This window comes from Sciurus vulgaris, assembly GCF_902686455.1.
Source record: "Sciurus vulgaris genome assembly, chromosome: 17".
In the NCBI taxonomy this organism is placed as follows: domain Eukaryota; kingdom Metazoa; phylum Chordata; class Mammalia; order Rodentia; family Sciuridae; genus Sciurus; species Sciurus vulgaris.
In genome coordinates, this window is record NC_136478.1 from 61056997 (window position 1) to 61082650 (window position 25654).

General features: G+C 51.9%; 1 protein-coding gene across 6 annotated transcripts; it reads left to right on the plus strand.

Annotated features, from left to right (window-relative positions):
• Positions 1–866: 866 nt before the first annotated feature.
• KASH5 (KASH domain containing 5) lies at positions 867–25610 on the plus strand. Of its 6 annotated transcripts, XM_079118659.1 has the most exons (22): positions 1086–1208; positions 3022–3060; positions 3202–3339; positions 6346–6450; positions 6917–7103; positions 7560–7624; positions 8604–8670; positions 8929–9090; positions 9662–9779; positions 10084–10134; positions 15319–15396; positions 15689–15745; positions 16040–16099; positions 16738–16802; positions 16967–17054; positions 17516–17638; positions 19262–19320; positions 20961–21006; positions 22472–22536; positions 22624–22740; positions 22842–24968; positions 25001–25610. In XM_079118659.1, exons 3-21 carry the CDS (start codon positions 3297–3299, stop codon positions 22981–22983), a joined length of 1698 nt encoding a protein of 565 aa, XP_078974785.1. In that variant the 5' UTR covers positions 1086–1208; positions 3022–3060; positions 3202–3296; the 3' UTR covers positions 22984–24968; positions 25001–25610. The 6 variants fall into 6 exon arrangements, with proteins under 6 accessions (XP_078974780.1, XP_078974781.1, XP_078974783.1 ...); XM_079118654.1 differs by lacking the exons at positions 1086–1208; positions 3022–3060 and adding an exon at positions 867–990; XM_079118655.1 differs by lacking the exons at positions 1086–1208; positions 3022–3060 and adding an exon at positions 867–990 and having other exon boundaries at positions 22627–22740.
• Positions 25611–25654: the final 44 nt, after the last annotated feature.

Consider the following 25654-nt stretch of genomic DNA (forward strand, 5'->3'; position numbering starts at 1 on the left):
TTCATTCATTCGTTCATTCAACAAAACTTTTTGAACACCTATAACAGGCCAAGCCTGCTATAGTACCCAGTCTCCTCATGCACAGAACAGAATTAGGGGAGTAGAATCTGGCATAACAGATAAAACACAAATAGATGAAACATGTCAGGAGGACCACGAAAACAGAGTAAGTGGACAGTGCAGCAGGGAAAGGGCTTTCTGAAGTGACAGCTGGTCTGACGGTTGGATGAACAAGAGGATTCCTTTTCCGAGTCTGACCTAGTAAAGGGGCGCAGTGGATGGGAGTGTGTGTGTGTGTGTGTGTGTATAGATTCCAGGGCTTCACACGTGGTAGGCAAGCACTCCACCACTGAACCACATACCCAATCCTTGGATGGAACATCTTTGTCCCAAATATTATTTTTTTAACCTTTATTTTATTCATTTATTTAGATGCAGTGCTGAGGATTGAACCCAGTGCCTCACACATGCTAGGCAAGCGCTCTAACACTGAGCTACAACCCCAGCCCAAATATTCTTATTGGGAGACAATTTTGGAGGTAACTCTCCTCCTCTGTCTACTCATAAAAATCTAACGTTTGTTGTTTTTTGTTTGTTTTGTCCCCCTCTCTCTGAAAAGGAATAAATGAAATGGTTTGAGAAAGAAGCCTTCAGGGACCTATTAAAACAGCGTGACAGGAATCATAAAAGGGCCCAGGAATAGACTGGACTAAGGTGAGGCTAGACATCATTGTGACGGTGCCGGGCGACCTGGCACGGAATACAGGACAAAAAGGGCACGGCATGCTGGCTGATAAGAAGTGGGGGATGGACACGGAGTCCCTCAGGCCACCTCTCCCTTGCTCGGCCCTATTTCACCGGCGGAAGAGGACACGGCAGTGCAGCCTCACCTTCCCGCCACCGGCCACAGACCAGCGCGCATGCACGCCCTGCACAGGGCCCAGAGCCGGGCCCGGACGGCCTTACGCATGCGCGCCCGCGGCGTTACAGGTAACGGACAAGAGCAGCCGGCGCCGGCCCCCGGTGTGCGCCTGCGTCTTGGGAGGAGTCCAGGCGGGGCGGGGCTTAGACGCCGCGCCTCCTCGGAACCGCACCGCCCTTTACGTTTCTGGCGGGAAAGCCGCACGCGCACTTCTCCCCTCCACGCGCAACTGCCGTTCGTGGTTCTTGGCCCTCGGCGGTGTCCCGAGACGGGGACACGACTCCAGGTACGCCCTGCGTGAGGCAAGGTTACCCAGAGTAGCCCTGTCGTAGTCCGCCCGGAAATCCCAGCGAGGTCCCCCCAGAGCGAAGGAGAGGCTCCCCAACACCAGCACCTTCCAAATCCTGTTAAAAGATCTCTTGAAAGCTTGACCAAATTCCTGGAATGCTAAAAGGAACCCCCTAGAAAATCTTGCCTGGTGACCCCTGAAATCCTGTCAGAATCTTCTAGAAATTCTGGCAGACTTGTGAAATCCTGCAGATTCCCTCCCAAGACCCTATCAGAGATTCTGTCGCAACCCCTCAGAAGTCCAGTAAAACTTGCAAATGCAAGACTTCCCAGAAATCCCGAGCCCCCCAAAAGATCCAGTCAGAGACCCCATGAATTCCAGCCCAGGCTTCCCTCCCCAGAATGCCTCCCAGGACCTCCTGCCACCCTCCACGCCCAGGTCCCAAGCTTCCAGTATCTGGAGGACAGGGCCTCCCTGCTCCATGGGGGCTTGTCCCAGGCCCTGTGGGGTCCTGTTGAGCTCCAGGGCCTGTTGGCACCCTTACAGGGAGGCAGCCCTTGCCACTTCTGCCCCCTCCAGGATTCCTGGCGAGGTCTCTGTAAAGAGCTCTCATTTTCTAGAATCTTCTAAAAGCTTCGGAGAAGTGTGCAGTGTCGGATCCTGTCTGGAGCAGGGAGAGCAGGGTGTTGGGAGCATTTGGTGAGGAGAGAAGGGCCGAGCAGCTTGGGAAAAGATACAGGCCCCCCCTGCCACCCTCTTTGGCCCTGGCCCAGAGTGTCCCCTTGGGCCCCAGGGACTCATGGTCTGGTTTAACTTCTAATAATGTCCCTTTCTCTCCCCAAAGTGTCCTGGAGTTCAGACTAGCAGGTGTGGTCAACCAGGTTATAATGGAGGAGAAACAGCACTTTGGGGCACAGGGGACGGAGTCCCTAGCTCTCCAGGGACCTCTGAAAGTTCCTCAGGGGCCTGTGAGGCAGAGTTGGATTTGAACAAGGAGAAGTGTGGGATGGGGCAGAGCCTAGGGGGACCAGGGTCCATACTGAACTGGAACATGGAGAGCAGCAGGTTCGGAGCACAATGCTGAGCTCCCTCGGGCCATGGAGGGCAAGGGACCTGGGGTGGGCTGGTGGAAAGAAAAGTGACAGGCAAGGAGCTTCAGGGACCTCTGTGTGTTATTCCAGCCTGAAGGGCTGGGACTTAGTCCAGGGGCACTAAGTATCAATCAAGGTCTAGGAGCAGGAGAAAGACAAGGTCAAACTGGCATGAAAGGACAATGGTCCAAATACAGAATAAAATTGCAAGAATGTCAGCTGCTGGACTGTCTGGGAGCCCAGACAGAGCACCTCATTCAGCCAGAGGAGCAGAGATAGGAAGACAAGAAGGGGGTCCCAGGCAAGACCAGAGGTGGGAACAGCCAGTTCAATTTGGTGGGTAGTAGTACATAGTTCAGAGTTGCTAGGAAATCAAGTGATTTGAGGAATTGAAACAGCTTCCCAGGCCATGCAAGGCCTTTGTTGCCACATCCAACCAGGCAATATCCCTGGGGTGCTAGGAAGCTATGGACACTGAGCAGGGAAGAGGGCAGGTCTCCTCTGGGACCCTATGGGGATAGACTGGAGTCTGGGACAAGAGTCCAGGGAGAAGACAGTGCAGGCCTGAGGCAGGGATGGGAAAGGAGATTCATTAGAAAGGGGATGGGGCTAGGAAATTGACAAGCTACGAGGAGGAGGGGAGTCCACCCTATCTTCCTAGGTGGAGTAGTGACTCCCATCCATTGCCCCCACTTTGATCTCTGCTACTCTCTCCTCAGGTCCCCTTTGCCAGCCCACACTTCCAGTTCATAAAACAGGTCAGAGCGGGAGCTGTCGGGTTGAGGCGCAGGTGGAAACAGGTTCTGAGAGCCCAGAGGGCCTGGGGCACAAGTGGGCGGGTAGATCCCCACCTAAGGGTGGTTAATCTGAGAAAACCATTTCCCTTCTTGTCCTTCCAGGAGCTCTCTGGGCAGCTGGTCCCTTTCCCATCCCTTGCAGTGATGGAGGGAGGCTGGTAGCTTCATTATCGGCTGTGGAACGGCGAGAGTGGCCAATGGACCTACCAGAGGGCCGGGCTGGTGGCTCAACTGCAGAAAGTAGGTGTTTGGGCCTCTGTTTGCCCTGGAGGAGGGGGATGGAGCTGGGGCAAATGGGCATCAGACTGCGATTTGAACTCTTGGAAGAGGTGGCTCAGGTATCTGAGCAAGCTGGGCAGGAGGGAGCAGTGGTGAATTAAATACCTACTATGTACTCACCCACCTATCTCCTCTGCTCTGGGAAGACTGAGCTGTTCAAGAGCAGAGATCTTTCTCATGCTGTGCCACTCACCAGGAACACCCTTCCCTAGTTACCCACATGCTCAGGTTGATGCCAGGGTGGCACCTCTTAACTTTAGGCAAAGCAACTGCTCTGTCACGCTCTTTCCCCTTCCCTGCTTCACTTGTCTTCATAGCACTGGCATCTGTTTGTCACCTGTTTAGTCTCTGTCTCATCCTTAGAGCATGAGCTCCACAAGGCAGCGTCTGTTTTATTCACTTTGGTATTCCCAATCCCTAGAGAGCCCTAGCTCACAGCAGTATCATGCCAGTACTATGTAAATTTTAGTTATTTTAAAAGGAAAGGAAACAAGTGAATGAATGGTAATAGTAGATTTTATTTCACCTTATATATCCAAACTACTATCTTTTCTACATGTAACCAGTATTAATATGTACTGAGGTATTAAGTCTTCAGATCTAATATATATTTTACTCCAAAACCCAGTTCAAGTGCTCAGGAGCCACATGTAGCAAGTAGCTGCCCTATCAGTTGGCATTGCCCTAGAGTAATGCCTGAAGCATGGTAGGAACTCAGTTACTGTCGCCAAGTGGATGCAGACACGTGGGTGTAATAGCCTGCCTGGAAGGAAGCTGCTGGGTCACCTCAGAAATTTCCTCTGCTAACCAGGAGAGCCCAGTCTGACGGTAGAAGCAGGGTCCCTTTCTTAGAGGTTCCCAGGCATCCCAGAGCAAAACCTGCAGCTTTTTTCAAAGACCCAGGACTAGAACCTGGCCCCACGAGGCTTTCCAGATAAGGAGGGTCAAAAGCATACACCAGGGTGAGGGAACCAAAGGGCAGGCTGATGGCTTAGTGACCACAGTCCAAACTTCACCTGTACCAGCAGAGGGCGTGCGGCCACCAGGAACCATGGGCAAGGGCTGAGCCAGCTCTGGGAGGCTCTGGAAGGAAAACGAGGGACACACCCAGAGATGGAGATGGAGAAAGCAGGTGGGGGAGGAAACAGAGGTACAACAGAGGAAGTAAAGAGAAGATTCAGGGAACAGAGTCACCCAAGTCATGGGAAGAGAAATACAGAGATAGGAAGATAGGAAGGAAAACGGGGCAAGGGACATGGAGACAAAGAGGCGCACTGGTAAGAGAGATGGGGGAAAAGATAGAGAGAAAATTAGAGAAGAGGCAGGGATACAGAGGTAGAGACACTGAGGAAGGAAATGAGAGAGAACAGAACAGAAATAGTGAATATTCCTTTGGTGCCCTGGAGAGGGACTGCAGATGTGCTGATCCTCAGAGCCAGTACAATCTACCCAGCTCGGATTTCCCTGGGCAGCAGCCTTGGGCAGGTGAACTCACTGGGCCACAGAGTCCTTCTCTATAACAAGGGGAGGATACTAAGGAAGAAACCAGACTGCAGTCAAAACCTTGCCTCCTTTAGCCCTGGGTCCCGTTCTCCTTTCCAAGGGCCAAACCCAGAAGAATGGGTTCAAGCCGGAAGGGAGCAAATTTTTCTCACAACAAAGAAAAGTTAAGAGGAATGAGAAAGGTGATTCCTATGTTAGACAGGTGACCTTGGGCAAGTTTCTAAGTTCTCTATGCCTCAGTCTCCTCATCTGTAAAGTGGGGCTAAAATAGCAACCTCCCATGGTTTAGTAGGCCTGGCACCTACTAAATGCTCAATAGATAATCAGTTCTATTTTTGAGTCTCTTGCCACATGCCAGCACCTCTGCCAGGCAGGGCCTGTTGAGATTTTACCTCACTTTTTCTCTTGGAGGGAGGTAATACCACCCCCTTTTTTCCAGAGGAAGCAGCTGAGACTCAGAGAAACCCTTACCCTAATCAAGCCTGAGCCCAGGTTACCCAACTCTGCAACCTGTGTTCAGTGAGCTGCTGACTCCAGCTGTCCAAGGCCAGGGCAGCAACCTGAAAAGTTACTTCCAGCCCTGAGAGAGAGGCTGAGCCAGTGCAGTGGCTCCTGGAGAAGAGAATATCCGCCTGTGTCGTGGAGCTTATTTTGGGTTCCCGCTGTGTGTAGTCGTGGTGAATGCAGTAGTGGGCAAACAGACCCTGGCAAGCAGACATACACGTGTCCTTCACATACACAGACCTAACTCTCCTAGCCCTGGTAAAGGGGGTTGCTCGACCCATCCCCTGTTTTACCAGTGTGGTGACTGAGCCTGCAAAAGGAGAAGCCTCTTGCCCACAGATGTGCAGCTGGGCTCTGAGCCCAGGTTGGTCTGACACCTTATCCAGGTCCTAACCACCCTGTCACTGCCCACCCTGCTTGAGCTGCCCCACCCTTCCACATCTTAGAACCCTGTTCATGGGCTCCAGTGATGCCAGCCTTGCCTGGGAATGCCTTGAGGAGGGAGACCTTGTCCCTGGGGCAGACTGGGAGACCGGAGATGTAGCAGGCAGAATCGATGCAGGCTGCCCGCGCTTTATTGGATTGTTCCTGGCTCCTGGGCCCCTTTACACACCCAGAATCCTCTCTTTGTCCTCCCGCCTCTTCCTCTCTGAGCCCAGCCTGGGAGGGTGGAGAAAAGAGGAGGCGAGGGTGATCTCAGCTCGTTATCTGGGCTCCTGAGCACGTTGGACACAAAGGGATTCTGGCTGAAAGATAGGGCCCACATGGCAGGGGTTGGGGGAGTTACTCCAAGACCCTCACATTGTCTCCCCACCCAAAGCTTCCTGATAAGCCTCACCAGCCCCAACCCCAGGTAGCTCCCAGTGAATTCCCTCCCTTCTGTGGAGCCCAGGGACCTGGGACCTGGTGTCATCCTCTTTGCTCCTCTGACTGGTGGGCTGGGCCCTCTTATCTCCTCAGTGTACCTCTGGGAGCAACCTGAGGAGGTGAGCCCAGGACCACTGCTCAGCTTAGAAGAGCAGATACTCAACTCCACGTTTGAAGCTTGTGACCCTCAGAGGACAGGTGGGAGGGGCAGGTTGGGGGTCTGGGGAACAGAGGGAAAGGATGGTGGGGCTGGGAACTGGGGAGCCACAGAGAGAGGACTGGGCTATATCTTCTTGGAAGAGCAAATGGATGATTGTGAGAAGCTTTAGGAAAGAAATGAATAAAGGAATGGATGCCTTTCAGGATGAGGAGAACTAGGGAACCTTGACAGAAGATGGTGGGGCTTTTGGTGTCTGGGAGGGGAAGGAGGCAGCCATAATGCCTGGTGGGGCACACAGGTGCTACCCTTCAACTCTATCTTTGTTGGTCCACTCTGTGAGGTGGGATGACTGGGTTCCATTTCCAAGTGGAAAATTTGAGTCAGAGAAGAGGAAGGGACTTGCCCAAGGTGTCTCTGCCAAGCTGTGGAACAAGGATGCCACCAATCTAACCAGTGACATCCTGCTCCCAAGTCCAACCTGCATTATGGTGTGCTCTGTCTCAGGCACTGTGGCAGTGACCCACGTGCTGGCATACCTGGAGGCTGTGACAGGCCAGGGCCCCCAGGATACACGCCTCCAAACATTGGCCCGAAGCCTGGACCCCAAAGGGAAGGGCCCTGGGGCCACTGTGGACTTGGACACCTTCCTGGTCGTCATGCGGGACTGGATTGCTGCCTGTCAGCTGCATGGGTGAGTCCCTGTTTCTCCATCCTCTCCCTCTGAGAAGTCCTTCTAAAAGCCAACATCATACCTGTTTACACAGCTAGCATCTGTGAGACCCAGGGACCTACTGTGGTTGGAATAGGACTGAGAAGTGAAGAGATAGGGGTGGGGAGCCTGAGGACAAAATGCCTTGGATGTGGAGGCACAGGGCTTCCAGGAGACAGAAATAAAAGGGGACTGGAGATATGGGGAATGCTTTGGGGGCTGACAGAGGTCCCTCCCCATCTCTTCACCAAACCTAGTCCCTGCCCCTCCTGCTTTTCCATCTGGCCCCGGGTAGTCACCATCTGGCCTCACCTTCCTTCCCACAGTGCTTCTCTCACCTGACCTGTCCCCTCCTCCCACCCACAATCCCCCTGCAGTGACAGGTCAGGATTGTGGGTTGGCTGCAGGGGGGCCCTAAGCCTCATCCCTTTGATACAGGGGATTAGAGCTCGGAGAGGAGACCGCCTTGGAGGGAGCCCTGACCTCCCAGCAGCTGCCATCTGGTGAGATTACTATATATAGAATGAAGCAGGCAGGTCCAGGGTCAGCCAGTGGGGGGACTTCCCATGGGGCAGAGCAAAAGATAAGGTACAACCAAGCAAGGACCTTTGCTCTACCCTGGAGCTGTGAGTCTGGCTTTCTAGGTGTCTCTGTGACTCATCCTCTGGTCCCCAAAGGCCCTCTGGCCTTGGGAAGCCAGGGAAGGCCCCAGGCCTACCTCCCTGGCTCTCCACTAGCTCCCAAACCTGCAGGTCTTTCCCTCCTAGCCTGTTCTGCTCAGCTGGTTAGGCATCTGCCTCGTTGTTGATTGGTTGGTTTGCTCACTATCCTGTGTCCAGGACCTCACAACTAGGCAGTTGTCTGCTAAAAAGTGGCCATGTGATATTTCTGCCCCCCAAAATGCAGCTTTCTTGATATTATCTCAAACCTCCTTCATCAGCTGGGAGCCATGGAAAGGCTCTGAGCTGAGGAGAGGCAGGTGAACCCTGGGCCAAGTAGGGGAAGGACAGGAATGGGACACCAGAGGCCAGGAAGTTGGGGAGGAGAATGTGGTGAAGGTCCAGGGGAGAGGGCAAGGCTTGAACCAGGGCAGGGGGCACCATGGGGACAAAGTAGGAGTGGAGTCAGAGAATCAGGGTACAGGGATGGGCCTGGGCTCAGGTTGAGGAGGAAGAGGGAGCCAGGTGAGCCTAGCAGATGATGGACAGCATGGAAACTGGGAAGAGGAACAGGTTTGGGGACGTTGAGGTGCTGCCCAGTGTTGGGCATAAGGAATAGGAAAGTGGGGTTGTTCAGAAGATCCAGTCTGAGCTCAGGGTAGATGATGAGCAGGAGGTCTTTATGATGGGAGTAACTGAAGCCCTGGGAGCCCAGGAGATCACCTAGAGCAAAGGGAGCCGTGGAGGTCAGAGGAAGGGCGAGTCTGGAGCCCTGGGGCACATTGACATTTAAGGTCACCAGTACCTCCTTGTCTCCCTCCAGGATGCCCAGAAGCTGAGGAGCCAGCCAACCTGGAGAGCTTTGGAGGCGAAGACACCAGACCCGAGATGTACCTATCCTCAGACCCCACCCAGCCTCTCCCACCCCAGCCCTGTTTTCTCCTGCCTGCCCAGGCTGGTGTGGGGCTTGGGGTCCTTTGGGGATCTGGGCCAGGCACACAGGCCTTGTTAATAGCTTGGAAAGAGCAGAAGAGTCTCACTCCTGTTTCTGTTTCTATAGAAGAGCCCTCCCCACCACCAGAACCTACACTGACCTGGGAAAGGAGGCAGGACTCTGACAGTGACCACAGCCCCTTTGCTACCCCTAGGCCTGCCACAGCTGACCTTCTGAGCAGCCTGGAGGACCTGGAGCTCAGTAACCGACGTCTGGCCGGGGAGAATGCCAAACTGCAGCGCAGCGTGGAGACGGCCGAGGAGGGGTCAGCGCGCCTCACAGAGGAGATCTTGGCCCTGCGCAGGCAGCTTCGCAGGTGGCTGTGCCCCAACTCTGCTTCTTTCTACAACCCCAGCCTCGCTCTCTGCTTCTGCTGAGTGACTTTGACTCTGTACCTGTCCATTTCTTCTTCCCCCATCTTTATCTTCTCTCTCCTTTCTCTCTGGCTCACGTCTCAACCTGTCAGTTTTGGTCTACCTGCCTTTCCCTCTGAGTTCAGACCTCTCTGTTCCTCTCCAGCTCTCTCTGACTCTCCATATCTTTGACTTTTTCCTTTCTCTGTGCTCTTCGTGCCTTATGTCTATCGCAGTCCCACTGTTTTAATCTCCCACTCTCTGTAGTCCCCCCACCTCAGTCTTTTTGGTTGAAACTGGGTCTCTGTCCCACCCCTATCTCTTGGTCTCTGTTCTCTCTTTTCTTTCTGAATCTTCGTTCTCCTCCCTCTGTCTCTGCTCCCCCTTTTCTCTCTGTATTTCAGCCTCCCCACCTCCAGATCTCTGCACTCCCTACTCCAGCCTGAGATTTCCCTGTGTCTCTCTGAGTAGATCTAACTCTGCATTTCTGCCTTCCTGCCCTTCATATGGCTCCTCTGCCCCTGTGCTGCTCAGTACCCAGCAGGCTCTGCAGTTTGCCAAGGCCGTGGATGAAGAGCTGGAGGACCTGAAGTCTCTGGCCAAGAGCCTGGAAGAGAAGAATCGCAGCCTTCTGGCCCAGGCCCGACAGACGGTGGGTGCTGGCCCTGGCAAACAAAGATGCCCTGCCTCTTCCCTCCCTGGAGTGAGAGCAACAGAGCCTGGCTGTGAGGCGGGAAGGGCCGAGGTCACGTGGTTTCCTCTTTCGCTCCAGGTCCTACTTGCCCCAGACATTCCCACACCTGCCTACCACCATTCTTGTGATAACGGGGCATTTGCAGCTGTTCCCCTAGCCCTGTTCTTCAGTGGCCCAGGCCCTGGTGTGTTCCCTGGTTGGGAGAAGGGTGCTGTGAGAGCAAGGAGGCTGCATCTGACGCCCTCATCCTCTTTCTGGTCAGGAAAAGGAGCAGCAGCACCTGGTGGCGGAGGTGGAGACTCTTCAGGAGGAGGTAAGCTGAGGCCCATGCCCACCCATTCTCCCCCCATCCACAGGGGCTTCCTGGCTCTATCCCTGCTTCCTCCAGTAGCCTACATTCAAACTAAAGCCTGCAGGGGGAGACCTCCGCATCCCAATAGGATGTGGAAGTCCCTGAGGTCACAGAGTGGGAACTGCATTGATGACAAGAGTATGGAACACAGGGCCAGTGCCTGGGTTCCCAGTAAGGCCACATACACAAGCATGTGCCCTTCCTTCTCCTCTTGTCACCTCACTGTCCTTGCCCATACAATGAGCAAAACAATGGCATCTCCTTCGGGTTGTGTGAGATTTAAACCAGAAGATAATTTGGAGAGCCTCAGACAAGGTCAGGACACACAAGATGTGCTCCCTAAGAGTTAGTATGTATTAGCACTTGTTTATGGTAAAAAGAACATAGACTTTGCCAGGTGTGGTGCTGCATACCTGTAATCCTAGCTACCCCGAAAGCTAAGACAGGAGGATCACAAGTTCAAGGTCAGCCAGGGCAACTAAGCAAGACCCTGTCTCAAAATAAAATGTAAAAGGCTGGGGATGTAGCTCAGTGGTAGAGCACTAGGTTCTGGATTCCATCCCCAGAACTAAGGAAAAAAAAAAAAAAAAAAAAAAAAAAGAACATAGACTGAAAGGTTTTGAAGTCAATTCTGAATTTAGACCCCATCTCTACCAATTACACCAGGGACAGACTTTAAATCTGTGACTTCTCCTTTCTAAACTTTAGTTTTTGTTTTTGCAGTACTAGGATTGGACCCAGGGCCTCATGCAAGCTAGCCAAACTCTTTATCACTGAACTAGACCCCAGCTCCCAAGCCTTAATTTTTTTCTCCAAGACCAGGGAGGGGGGTTATCTGTTCAGTAGTCTGTTTGAAATGATTAAACGACAGCATTTTGCCCATTGTCTTACCACATCATATGAAATTCAGTCTAATTCAAGCTCCATTTCATCTAAAACAGGAAACATCATCTTAGTTCATTGTGGGCCTATCTAGTGCTCTTAGATTGAAACTGACATTCATCAATTGATGAAACTCATCACTGCTGCCCCTGCTCCCCTAACCACGGTGGCATCTAATTTGCCACACAGGGTCCTACTGCTCCAGGAAGCAGAAGGTCCTCAACATCTGTCCCCTCAGTTATTCACAAGATTGATGATCTTCATTCCATCTGGTTCTCGGCCTTTGTCACCACTACATTCATGGGGAGGCCTGCATAGCCTTCAGATCTCTGGACTTACTGGTCCTTGCTGCATCTCCTGGCAGGACCCTATCTGGGCTGTGGCTCTCATTTATCCATTTCTATACTTTTTCATGGCCACAGAGAAGCTTTGGCCACTTTCCTGTGAAAGCCAACACGGGATTTCAGGGGGCCTCCTCCATTCCCGACAGTCATCTCTACTCTATTATTCTTATTTCTCTGTGATTCTAAGACTGAACTGAGAAGGGGGTCGCAGGGCGTCTCTCAGACCTCCAGCCTCTCCAGGGGTTTTGTGGTCTACTGCACTCATCGTCACAGCTAACTCAGGGCTTTGGAATGGCTCTGGGCCCATTTTCGGTCTACTATATTTTCTGACTCTCCTACTCTCTAAGGATCTCTGTCTAGTCTGAGCATATCATGTATTTCCCCTAAATTTTTGTCCAACATCTGGTCTATGACTTTTACATTGAAATCCAAAATTTTTCTGCTATTCTGTGGCTCTTCCATGAAATATCTCTTCCCCTGGAGCAGTGAGAATCTCACAACAGAATGGCTGCTACAGTGTGAGGCACGAGTGCAGACAGGATATGAGGAGTTCTTCCAGAACATTTTTTTAAGAATGAGGAAGAAGTTTTCTCTGGAAGAACCTCATCCTTACAGTTCATTGGCATCTAACAATTTAGCCAAATGGCTCCCTGATGTGAGTAACATGGCCACTGATGGGTTCAGAGCACTTTCAGCTCCAGTGAAGAGAATATCAAGGAAACTGCAACTTCAGTTTGAAGGACACTCATTTTTTTAACAAGAGATTCTGGCTGGGCATGGTAATCCCAGCTACTTGGGAGGCCAAGACAGGAGGATCACAAGTTCGAGGCTAGCCTAGACAACTTAATGAGATCCTATCTCAAAATAAAATAAAGGGGCTGGGGGTGCAGCTCAGTACTTACCTAGTGTGTGTGATGCCTTGGGTTCAAACCCGCCCTCTATGGGAGTGGGGGGGGGTGTCTTAAGGAGGTGGTCTCTAGGTTGGTTTGGTGACTCACTGGACTTTTTGTCTGCCTGTGGCTTCATTATCACAAATGACTGCAAGAGCTCCCAACCTCTTGTTCTCATTTCAAGCAGGACCAGGAGGTGCCAGCAAATACACCTCTGATGGCTGTTCATCAAAAGGAAAAGCTTTTCCAGAAGCCCCTTGTCCCTTTCTCCACTCCTCACCCCCAGCATGCTTATCTTATCTCACCTACTGGAACTGGATCACAGCAGGGTGGGAGAATCCTCAGCTTCTAGCTAGACTAGGAGGCAAACAAGCAAGAAAGGATAGCTGCTGGGTTTGACAACCAGCCACGTCCCCCAAGTCTGTCCCCAAGTCTGCCAAGATTTCCTTCTTCATACTCAGGTCTGAGGCTGGCACTTGTACTTGCCAGAGTGGATCCTTGATAAAAGTAAAAGGAACAAGAAGTGGTCCCTAACCCCCCACCCCCAGAACCCCACCCCCACCACAAGGCCCACTGCCGAATCAAGTGCCTGAGCAGTGCTGGGGACATCCTAGGCGCTCGCTCGATAAACTAGAGCTATTCTTGGTTCCCTCCCCTCGCCCACAGCCGCCTAGCAAGCATCTATAGATTGAGTTCTCAAGTTACAGGATAATGCTGGAGTAACAAGACACTTTGGCTCTGAAGGTCTGGGCAGCTTTTCTTTGGAGGACCTACAGAGTTGGCTTAGTTTACTGTAGGAGGAGGCAGGAGCAGCTGAGTAACCAGGAGCCCTGCAGAGTGGCCCAGGATCCGGCCTGCAAATCCCCACCAGGTGGACAGATGTTGACACAGCACTCCTGGCCCGTCCTTCCTCTGTCCTTCTCCTGGCAGCCCAGGCCTGTTGAGGCTGAGTGAGGGTGGCTGATGGAAGATTTGGAGCCCAGCTGGCTAGAGAGACAGAGGAACTGGTCTGTCTCCCCTGGGGCACCAGGAGGAGTGCTTTGGGTGAAGGGGAATTCTGGACTGCCTCTGACCCACCTGATACTCATCTCAGTGCAGTTTGTGAGACTTTTGGTGCCCGAAGACTTAAGACTGAAATTTGGGCTCTTTAGTTCTGAGATCTGGAGTGGGCTGCCCTCGCCTGGCCTTAGTTTCTTCCCAGATAACTCCCATCGCCCTTGAGGACAGTCCAGGCACTGCTGCCTCAGGAGGGCCTCTGGCCCTGAGCCTCTTCAGTGCCCCTGGTGCATTAGCATCATCTACTCTGAGCTCCTTAAGGCCAAGGTGAAACTGATGCACTCTGTGCCCCATTCTCCCTCAGAGCTGCATCTGACTCAGAGCAGTCTGAGGACAATAAACCCAAAATTTAGAATCACACAGATTGGGGTTGGAGTCCACTTTTCCCCTATATGACCTTGGCCAAGTTTCAGTGTCTCTACCTCCCATGTCCTCCATAAAAGAAGGAATAGTTAGGACAACCAGACATGGCATTTCTCCTGAGGGGTACATGTGATGTGTGCAGCACCACCTGTGAAGTGTTCTTATGAAAGCACAGAACAAGAGTCTGGAAAAGCCCAGCCAGCGAGGTGGTACACACCTGTCCCCAGAGTCCACAAGAGTGAGGCAGGAGGATCTCAACTTCACAGCCAGGCTCAGCAACTTAGTGAGATCTTGTCTTTAAATAAAAGACAAAAAGGGCTGAGATGTGGCTCAGTGGTTAAGTGTCCCGGCTTGGCTCACCACAGACAGCAAGAATAAATTGGCCAAATGCAAATGTTCCAACTCTATAGGGCAGATGACCTGGTTTCTTCCACAGATGAAGGGCCTAAAAAGTACCAGGCAGAGATTATTGTTACATTAAAATAAATTAAATGTTTCAGTCAATGGCAGGCCTTGTTTGGATCCTCACTCAAACAAACTAAAGGTACAGACAGTTGTGAGATGACCAAAATGAAAACAGCACACAGAATGAGATGATACTAAGAATCTCTGTTCATCTGAGGGAAGGTAATAATGGCATTGTGATTTTGCTAAAGGAAATAAGTCTCAAGTAGGAGATAAATGCTAGAGTAGCTGTGGTATAATAATATGATGCCTGGAGTTTGCTTTAAATACAGTTTAAGAGAAGAAATAAAACAAGGGAAATGCATATAATAATTGGAACTGGGTGATAAAAAATATGGATAATGGTGCTTTGTTACACTTCTTGTGTGTATGTTTAAAATATTGTGCCAGGCAAGTAGCATGTACCTGTAACACCACATACTCAGAAGGCTGAAGCAGCAGGATCTCACTCAAGTTCAAGGCAAGCCAGGCAACTTGGTGAGAGACGCTGTCTCAAGAGTAAAACAAAATTTTTAAAGGGCTGGGAATGTAGTTCAGTGATAGAGCACTTGTTTAGCACGAGTAAGACCCTAGATTCAATCCTCCACCAAAACAATATAGTAACAAGTTAAATGTGTATATATCACATGATATATAATACCTGGTAAATATTGTTTAATAAACCAATATTAAAAGTTAACATTTATCAAGGCATTTGGCACATGCCAGGCACTGGTAACACTATTCTAAATGCTTTGTTCTCACCAACATTTATCAACATGTATTTGCACCTGTGTGACCTGGGGCAAGTTGCTTGATCCCTTTGTGCCCAAGTTGCCTTTGTCTTTAAAACAGGATAGGAAATGCATTAACATATGCAAAGTGCTATTATTATTATTAAAATTATAAAATTAAGTATAAAATTATTATTATTAACTCATTTAACCCTCATAGCAGTCCCACAAAGTAGGTCCTATTTTATCTCCCTTTTTATTGATGGGAAGCCGCACACAGAGAAAGTAAAGCTGAGGTCCCAGTAGGATGGTTGAAAGAATTAAAGGGTCTAAAACTTATAAAGTGCATAAGATGAGTCCTGGTGCACATCACGTGTTCATCCAGTGTCAGCTGTTAGTATTATGAATGTGATTGGTGGGCTCTTCCTCCAGAATGGGAAGCTACTGGCTGAGCGGGATGGAGTGAGGAGGAGGAATGAGGAGCTGGCCACAGAGAAGGATGCTTTGAAGGTGAGGCCCCTCCCTAGTGCCTGGCAACCTCCCACCATCCCTGGGGCCATTTTTATGATCACCAGTTTGAACCACGAAGGCCTGTTCAGAGCAGGGGTCTTCCATCAGGATCAAGCTCTCAGGCTCCCAGGGCTACCCAGACAGCTGGACTGAAATTCCCTTCAGTGTAGCTGATGACCAGGAATTGGGTGTTTGAGGAGAGAGCCCTGGGAGAGTGGGGCAGGCCAGAGGGAGGGAAGGCCAAGGGGAAAACGGGGAGGCCAGAGAGATGTACAGGCTCCTTCCTTGGCAGCGGCAGCTCTGTGAGTATGAACGCCTCATTTGCCAACGAGACACCATCCTGTCCGAGGTGAGGGGACTGGGGAGGGAAATGGACTTGCCTTCCATGTATACCTGCCATGTATTCTCTGCCCCTAGTCTGGCAAGGAAAGCCCACCTGGATCTGATTTCTGGACAGACAGACCAGAGGGGTCCAAGGGTTTCCCCAGGTCACAAGTGTGATTCCACAGGATCTGGAAGCCCTTCTCTCTAGTGTTCTACTCAGGCCCTAGCTCTCTCCCTGAACCCTAGCCAGACCCCACCACCAGCAGCCCCGTTGTCTGGGGAGCTGGGCCCAGTCTCAGTCAGCTTTGGGCTTTCCCAGCGTACTCGCCACACAGAGAGCCTGGCCAAGACCTTGGAGGAGTACAGAATGACCACGCAGGTAGCAACCGCCTTCTGCCCGCCTCAGCCCTCTCCACTTTGGTCATTTCTGAAATTTTGCTGCCTCTCCTCCCCATGCCTCTCTCTGTCTCCATGGATCTTTTTTCAAGCCTGCACGTCTCGTTTCTTTTATCCCTGCTGTATGACTGGCTCTCTTCTCCTTCCATCTCTTTTTCTTTTCACTTTTTCTCTATTCCTCCTTTCCTCCCTCACTCTGTATCTCTCAGTTTCATTCTCTTGGTGGTGTCTTCCCCCAGCATCTCCCCTCATCTCTGTGTCTACTAGGCTCACTAGAGTTCTTGTCTTTGCCTCTGGGTCAAGGCTGTCTGTCTCTGGGCAGCTCTGGGTTCTGGTCTCAGACCCTGCACTTCTCTGAGTCTTTCATCATTGGTCTCCCACTTTTCCATGTCTCTGCTTCTGCCTTCCTTCTCTTCATCTTCCTGGCTGTTGTAGCTTCTGGGTTCCTCTTGCCTTCTGCCTCTCTCTGAACTCTTAGGTTTCTCGCTCTGCTTCCCCTGGCCCCGTGGTGATATTTGTCTGGGGAAGTGAAGGGGACACAGAAGAGGAGCCCAGTGTGTGTGTGTGTTGGGAGAGTCAGAGTGGAGAGCTGTGTGTCACCATGTTCCACCTCCCTCATAGGAACTGAGACGGGAAATCTCACACCTGGAGGAGCAGCTGAATCAGACCAGTGGGGGGCCAGAAGAGTGAGTGGCATGTTGGAAGTGGGAGGAGGCAGAAGGGAGCCCAAGGTCAGGGAGGACACCCTGGCCTCCAACTGAAGGTGGACAGGACAGGGACCCCAAGCAGGCTTACTGGCAGTTGCAGGCAGGCTGGGAGATGGCCTTCCCGTGCTTGTCTGTGTGACCAGGTTACTGGAAGGGGCCCAGGCAAGAAGAGTGGGCTGGACCACGCTGCTGCCCACGTCACTGGGCTTGGAGATTGAGGCCATTTGTCAGGTGAGCCTACTACCCTTGAAATATCCTGGGGGCCACCAAGACAGAAACTCCAAATGTCACCCAGCTCTGACTCTCACACCTGGCCCAACCCATGGCCTCAGAGCCCTGGGAAATCGGCTGCCAAAGAGGCTCCCAAGCTTCTCTAACTTTCTCAGTATCTTAGATCCCAGCCCCAAAGCCATTGCCAGTGCCAGGCCCAACTCTGACCCAGCCCTGGCCATCTCTATCCTGTCTGCCCCCCAGAACCGTCTGTTCCTTAACTATCTCTAACCCAATCCCTGGTCCTGGCACCAAACCCTTTCCTGTTATTCCTTCCATGCCCTCTCAACCTCAGCTTCATACCAGCCCTTTTTCACCTCCCATCCTAGTCCCAGCCCCACACTAAGCCCATCTGCAGCTCCATCTCTAACCTTTTCTGCATTAGTGTGACCCTCCCTGACTCAGAAACAACTTCCTCACAGAAACAGGAAATGGCAGGTTCTGAGCTCTCCAGTCCTTTGTGTGGAGTATGGCAGTGGGAGGAGGTCATCAGTGAGCCCCATGAGGAAACTGAATTTCCATCTGAAGTCCCAGCTGGGGCACAGGTGAGCAGGGGACAGTATCTGAGACCACAAAAGTCTCAGAGCTGGGAAAGGGAGAACAACTCCATGGGCCATTCACAGCTTTATAAAAAATATTGTATTTTCTTGAAAACTATACCACTTCAGGGCCTCATTATCCTTAAGGAGAAACTTGTTCCTCTGGTCCCTTTTTCCCTGGGTTGAGAGGCCAGGGCATCTCTCTTTATACCAGTGCTTCTCACATAACTCTCCCGTATCTCTGTGAGGTGGGCATTCTCATGCGTCACCCTACTACTGGTGAAAAACCAAGGTTCAAAGAAAATCACAGGTCCACTCTCAGCCTCTTGGGGCAGAGCCACGTCCTTCAGAGAAAATGAAAGTTAGACTGGTCTTCTGTTTTGAGCTCTCAGGTGCTCCTGAATGAGAGGCCTGTGAGGAAGGCTGATCCTAGGCCTCAGGATGCCACCCGGGCTGGCCCAGGGAATACAGAACTGGGTCCGTCTGGTCCAGGCCCTTCAATGCTGAAGGCCTGATGGAGCACACAGGTGGGCCACTCCAATGCAGGACGGTGGCACTCAGAAAAAGTGTCTGGAGATGGGAGAATGGGGAATCAACGCGAAACTGACGTGAATTTATTTTGAGAAATAAAAAGATGCTAGGTGGTTCAAGGAATGAGGCCTTCCAGGGAACCTGTGCAAGGCCTTGGGGCATAAACCCACATACTACACTTGGGCAGTATAGGGTATCCAGGGGTGACTGCAAGGGATGAGGCTGGGCAAATTAGTGAAAGGAACCCTACCAAGCTACAAGATTGGACTTTTTCCATAAAACCACAAAATAGCTGTGAGCAAGGAGGTACCAGATCAGCTCTGAGCATAGAAAGAACCATCTGGTACCAACTGGAGGCAGTAAGGCCGAGAAAAGGTTGAGGCAAAGGGGATGTTCCAGACCAGGACTATAGAGACAGAGAAAAAGGGACAGAGAATTAGGGTGGAGGGACAAGGCTGGGGACAGGTGGGCTGTAGGGAGGGGGTGATGATGAGAAAAGAGAAGGAAAGACATTGAGTTTATCTTATGACCATGAAATGACATCCTGAGGGACAACAGGGAGCTACCAGAGGCAGTTGGGCACACAAGGCCATAGGCAATGTATTTAGAAAACAGTATCAAGCTGGTGGTAGAGGTTATAGGCAACAGTGAGATGTCTCTGGAGAAAACAGAGGTCCCTGGGTCCTGAGGAGAGCCGATGGGGCCAGCCCAAGACTGAACCTGAGAGGAGAAGGGGGTTGGAAATGCTGAACTCCTGGGCCCAGGTGAGTGTGAGAGATTTGAGGGGTATCCCAAGGGTTTAGAGAACCTAGTTTATTGAGTCCTACAGCAAAAGGAGACTTAGCAGAATCAAGAACAATGGCATTTTGGGCTTCTGCCCCTAGAGGGATGATAGAGTCATCTCTAAGTAGTGGGGAAAAGAGAACTTAGAAGACAATGGTCAATTCATGGACAGCTTGCATCTAGGAGAGCCATTGTATATGGGGTCTGGGACTTGGGGGAGAGAGTGGGTACTGCAGGGGTGGGCGTGACTGAGCCTCAGGGATAGGGGTCTGAGTGAGAAGAGTCAGGGGAGAGCTGACCTTTTTGTTTCCACAGAGCAACTCCGAGGGAGAGTCAGCGCACCTTGAAGAAGGAACAAAGGTGCCATCAAGGGGGTAAGAAGCTTGTTCCCTACTGAGCCTTTCCTCTGCTTCTGACATCCCGTTTATGGATGTTCACAGTGCAGGGACTGGAAGTTTCCTGAGGGAGTCATGTGCCACTCCACTCACTCACTCATTCACGTCTTTGCTGAGGGGACCCTAAGGCCTGTGGACTAGAGATGAGTCAGACCTCAGTGCCTTTGGGTCTGGGGAAGACAGACCCTGACCTAGACAGTTCCAGGAGATTCGCACCTGGCTCTGCCAGACGGGGGCTTCTGGAGGAGGTGTTGCCTGAGTGGGCCCTGTAGGACTGGATTAATTAGTACAGGAGACATTTAGACAAGAAGACACAATTGTCAGACAGATGGGGCAGCTCAGTGTCTCAGTCACTGTCTCACTGAACACACCTTTCATGTGGCCTCCAGGGAACCCTGGGATGAATAAGTCCCAGATCAGGCCCTTGGAGAGTTCCCAGTGAGTTGGAAGATCCTGCAGTGTTCTGGAATCACATAGGGCTGGTATGAGTTTCCAGCTGTATTCCTGAATTCCCAGTCCTGTGAGTCCAGGCCTTGAGCATGAAGAAAGCACTGGATGTCTGAACCTGAAGCCTCTGGTTTCTTGTGGTGCCTCCCTCTTACCCCTCCCCTCTTTCAGGTTCCTGCTGCAGCAACTAATGAGACTGCCTGCCATGGCCTCTAATTGGACTTGTCTGGGAAGAGCTGAGATTGGGCGGGCTAGGGGCTCTGGAGCTGTGACCTCCACCTGCGTCATCAGGAATAGAGAGAAGAAGGGGCTGAGCGGTGGGGCGGGGGAGGGGGGTGCTGATGCCATCCACATTTCCGGAGTCGGGGAGCTGTGTGACCACAGATTGGGAAGCTGGGAGTGGGGGAGGTAGTAAATACTGTGGCCCCAAAGGTAGCCAGGGTTGAGGACTTGACTCCAAGAGGAGATGGAGATTAAACTGCCTGGGTCTCAGTAGAAGATCAGAGCTACATCTGATGGGGCAGGACTGAGGTCTACAAGCTTAGATCCTATATTGGGTGGGGGTTGAGGAAATAGTTGTAACCCTGAGAATTTTGGTGATAATGAGGACATCTGGGGAGCAAGGTCTCTGTTGAGCAATCAGCCTGGGCAGCTTGAGACCTGAGTCCCCAAGGAAGCATTTCAGGGACTCAGATACCCATGACCCAAGGAGGAACAGAGGCTGGGAATTTGCACACCCTAAGAGAATTGATCTGGAGTGGGGAAGAGCTCAAATGGTTGAATTCTAGGGGCAGGGAGATCTGAACCGGAATCACAGTCCTCAGAGACCCAGGAATACCCAGGCTTCCTTTGGAAATGGCACAAGCCACTGGGCAGGAATCAGGAGGGCATCTGCATGTGCCCTGGGTCTGAGAGAGCCAAGCTTTAGCTCCTGGCTGGGAGAAAAATGGGAAAGTAGAGGCTGAGACAGCTAATCTGAGATGAAGAGGCCCCCTTACGTTTTGGGGGTCACAAAAGATTTGGTGAAAATTCCCCTGCAGAGTACTTAACGCAGGGCACCTCCAGGGCCATCCATGGACTGGTCTGTTTTAAGACCCTGCTTTAAAAGCTACCTCCTAGACCCACAGCAGGCAGACAGGGAGGGTGTTTGCAGTAACTTTGTTGACCCTCAGGTTGTCCAGAAGAGAGGAAGAGGAGGAAGTGGAGAGCCTGGTCATGGTAGGCAGTCCCAGCACCCCTCCCAGCCCCCAGAGGCTGACTTACCAGCTTCTCCCCAGCCCCCACCCCACACCCCCACTCCTCAGGAGCACAAAGAAAAATCGTTTGGCCAAGAAATAACAAGGTCCTCACTGTAGCTAATGAGAGCGGTTGGGGAGGTAGCAGGGAGACCGGGAGCCTAGTGGGCGGCCAGAATGTTCCCAGGAGATCCCTCAACCACAGGCACAGGGCTGCAGCCACCACACCATGGCCTCACAGATGTGGTGGCTTCACCCCCAGATTGCATAAATGCACACACACACATGCACCCACACACTGAGGCCCCCCCGCAGCCAGCCTCAGAACGCCCTTAGGAGCACAGCACCCCGTTGCTCCCTGGTCGGAGCCGCAGACTCTGGCTCCTTCACTCCTCACAGTGGCAGGGCAAGGTGAAGTTACCAGCCAGACTCAGGCAAAGGAAAGGAAAGAAATGGTGAGAGGAGGTAAGGTGGGCACAGCCCACACAGGAATCCAGAGCTGAACTGGAGTTTGCTTGGTCAAATGTCTGGCCCTGTCAGGATACTTGGGACTCCAGGGTCCAGACGGGCCACAGTGACCGCCCTTGAGGAAACTTAGCTCTGAGAAGCCTGGCCCCAAAATCCACCTTCTCCATGCCTCCCCAGAGGCAGGCCCCAGGTCCGCCTCAGCATCCCACAGGTAACGCAGCAGTGACCTTCACCCAGCTCCTAGAGTTAAGGATCACACGGTAAAGGGCCTGGCTCCATGCCCGGCACAGTAACTGGTAGCAGTGAAGATAGTAATTGGGATTAGTATTCTCTTTTTATTGGTTTATTATTGTTATCATCCTCATCATCATCTGTGAAGCAAAGAGGTAGGGGCCCTTCCAGAAAGACATGGGGGGATAAGGTAGCAGAGTGGGCCGAACCTGGCCCCTGGAGGAGTCTTTCAGGGCTTTAATTCTACAGCATCTGCCGATTCTGGCATCAGCCAGAAGACTGTCCCTCCAAGGAGTGTCCACACTGTTATTGACCTAGCAGAGGTAGACACTTATAGAGGACCTCTGCCCCCAGGGGCCTTAGAAACTTTGAAAATCAGGTGGGGACACGGAGAAGTCAATATCGAATGACTCCTGCAGTTCTCCAGCGCTCTCTCTGGACAAGCCCCGCCCCATTTTTTTCCCTGCATTCACTCATTTACTCTCCATGTTAGGCCTGTGATATGGGGGCTGTCATCATCCCTAACCAGCAGATGGGGAAAGCAAAGCATGGAGAGATATGGTAACTTGCCAAGGGACACACAGCCAGAGGCTGGTGCAACTGGGAACCCAACCAGGCAGGGTGTCCCAGAGAAGCAGCTGCACTAGCTCCTGTCTCCACCACTGCATGGTCACGGGCCAGTGGACTGACCCGGGGCCTCTCCCACTCAAGGACCCAGTGTCTCAGCTTTGTCTCCTTTATCCTCCCAGACTGTTACCCCAATCCCTCTTGGAGACCCTCACCCTGAAGACATCCCAGGAAGCCCTCCTGAGAGGTAATGGGACCCACAGTGACAGGAAAGGAACTGGCGAGGAGGAACAAAAAAGCTCCACAGTGATTCCTTTCCCTTTTGTCTCCCCAGCAGCTCTGCTGAGCCAGAGCTCCAGCAAGCCCTGGTGCCTGTGGTGAAAGAGCTGGTCCCAGCCAGAAGGCCCTGGGGCCAATGCTGCCTACACTCCCGGCACCGCCAGCGACTCAGGTGTGCCCTTAAGACATTTCCAGAGCAGGGCAGTGGTCAGACACCGCGAAGATGTGGCTCCCCAAGGACCCACTCTAAGTCCTTTCTTGCCTCCCTACCAGGGTCACTCAGCACCCGCTGGTCCCAGCCCCGATCCTGGGCCTGCTGCTGCTGCTGCTGCTCTCAGTCCTGCTGCTGGGCCAGTCCCCGACCCCCACCTGGCCCCACCTGCAGCTCTGCTACCTGCAGCCCCCACCAGTGTGAGGCAGAGCTGATCCGGCTTTCCTTCCCCAGGGAGCCATGCCTCCTTGGATTGCTTCTCTGGGAGCTTCCTCCTGTTACCTTTATTGTTATGCCACTGTTATTTGGGCTCACCCCATAGCCAGTACACAGGGATCCACATCCCCACCTTGAGTTCTTATGTGAAGTCTCCTGATTTTCTACTGTTGGTGACTCTGTTTCTTAACAATAGCAAAGCACACCCAACAACAGTTTCAGTACTAAGAATTATTAGTTTGGAGGAAGGCAGGCTGCCGCGGGCTCATAGCTGAATCACAGCAGCCCCAGGGACCAGGGTCTCTGGGATTCTCTTGGCCTTTCCCTCATGCCCAGGAGATGGCAGTTGTAGCTTCCTCCATCACATCTGCAGTGGGAAGGGGATATGTCCTTCCTTTTCATAACAGAAGCGACAGCCTCTCCAGAGCTACCCATGTCTTGTGCTGAAGTCTCATTTGCCAGCCTGTTTGCAGGACCATCCCTAGCTACAAGGCAGGACGGGAGACCTGGGACTCTGAGCATCTCTCCTGGGGCTGGACATGTTGCTGCCCAAACATAATCTGTTAGTAAGGGTACATATGGGGAAAGCAGATAAATACCTGCCAGAGCAACTCATTCAGATTACTGAAAACAATATGGACCATAAAATAGGCTTAGTGGTCACCTTTAGACTTCTAGTTTGTAGCCTCTGAGGTTTCAGCCCCCAAGCATTGCCAGGCTGCTTTGAAGGGGCTCCTGGACACCTCCCTGATCCCTTTTTCCTTCCTGCATTGTCCCAACGCCAGAGTTCTGACTCTCTTCTGCTACCACCCCATGGGTAGGAGGAGCCTGGGTTGGCCAAGTTCTAACTGCATCCTAGGTCAGTAATGGGCAATCTTCTGTCTCCCACAACACCTCTCATTCTTGTTGCTATTTACTATCTTCATGGCTCAGCTTTGATACATAATAATGCTATAAGCCCCTTCCCACTTCATTACCATGAACTGAGTGCTGGACACAGAGTAGGTGTCCAGCGACATAATTTGGGGGGAGGAGGGGAGTAGATGGAGACTGACCCTCCTCCCCGCAAAATACACCACTGGACACTACTCTATGTCCAGCACACAGTCCATGGTACTGAAGTTATTTTCCCAGATAAGTAACATCTGCATTTATTCTTGAAAATAGGTACTGATTAGTTACAGTGATCAGGGGAGAGTGTCATGCAGAGGAAATAGTCTGTGTAAAGACCAGGTGGTAGAAGAGAGACCAGTGTATGTGGAGAGAGGCAGGCAGCACCTGGTTGCTGGGATTTAAAAAAAAAGAAAAGGAAAGGAAAAAGATTTGCAGCTAGGGAAGGATTTGAAGCTGCAGTGTGGTGGGAAATAAAGAAGTAGACAAGAGCTCATGGAGGGCTTTGAACTCCAGCCTGAAATTCACTCCCAAGTGCCTGTGAAAGGGCAGTAAGCACGGGAAGGCAGAGCCCCCTCTGGAAAAGTATCTACTGGGCCTGGAGAGGGGGTGAATGAAGGGGTTTGGCAGAGGCAGGGAGGTGGAAGGAGTTGAGGTGTGGGCTGAAGGAGAGAATGAGGTCTGAGCTGGCTGGGCAGGTGGATGGAGAGGAGGGGAAGAGAAGAGGGAGGCAAGGCAGGAGGTGTGGTGCTGGAAACTGACAGGCTGTGAAGGAGAGTGAAGAGAGAAGGGCCAAGGGCAGCACCTGGGGTCTGGTCCAGGCCTGGAGGACAGCTGAGTCATTCCCAAAATAGGGGAACCCTTGAGGAGCAGTGGGTTTGGGGAAAGAGCTCATTTGGTTCCTAGACCCTTGAGCCCTTAGTCCTGAGCTCCTGGTCTAGAGAAGGGGTCCAAAGGTTGTCATCTGTGGATAGTAATCAAAATTGGGGATTACTGAGTTTTCCTGGGAGTGGGGGCGGAGGGGGGGGGCAGGGAGGAAAGGAGTTCCAGATACTATTTTGTGAAAAAGATTCTATTGCCAGGCACTATTTTGTGAAAAAGATTCTATTGCCAGGCAAGGGATCTGGGGGAAAGTAGAGCATGGGAAGAACCCAGGCCAATACCCAACTGCCAGGCCCTCCAGCAAACAGGAGGTTTCTTACCAGGTTGTGAGATTAAAAGGACAAATATAGGTGCAGCACTGAGAACACTGCCTGGCATCCTGTGGGGCACACCTGTAATCCCAGGGAGGGGAGACTGAGGCAGAATCCCCAAGGTCAAGGTCAGCACTGGTAATTTCTCCTCAGCATTTTGGAAGGGCTGGAGATGTAGCTTGGTGGTAGAGCCCTGGAGAGTCCTGGGTTTGGTTTTCAGTAAATGGGGAGTGGGGGAATGCCTGGCATGCAGCAACTGCAGATCAACATTTTAACCCGTTTCTTCCTGAGAGTGGTAGAAAAGCCTAGACTAATAATCACACAGTTTAGATTCCAGTTATCCTTCTGTCTCTTACTAGCTCTGACAGCTTGGGATGTTATGGGGCGCAGCTTAAGAACAGACCGATCACCACTGAGAAGTCCAAATTTGTCAGTCTTTATTAAGCCTGCCTGCTAACTGTCTCACACAATGCCCAAAAAGTGGCTATTGGGAGAACAGCCCTGACCATAGGGTTGCAGGGGTTCTTATACCAAAAATCACATCAGTCATAAGTGTCTGTTGCTATGATTCGAAA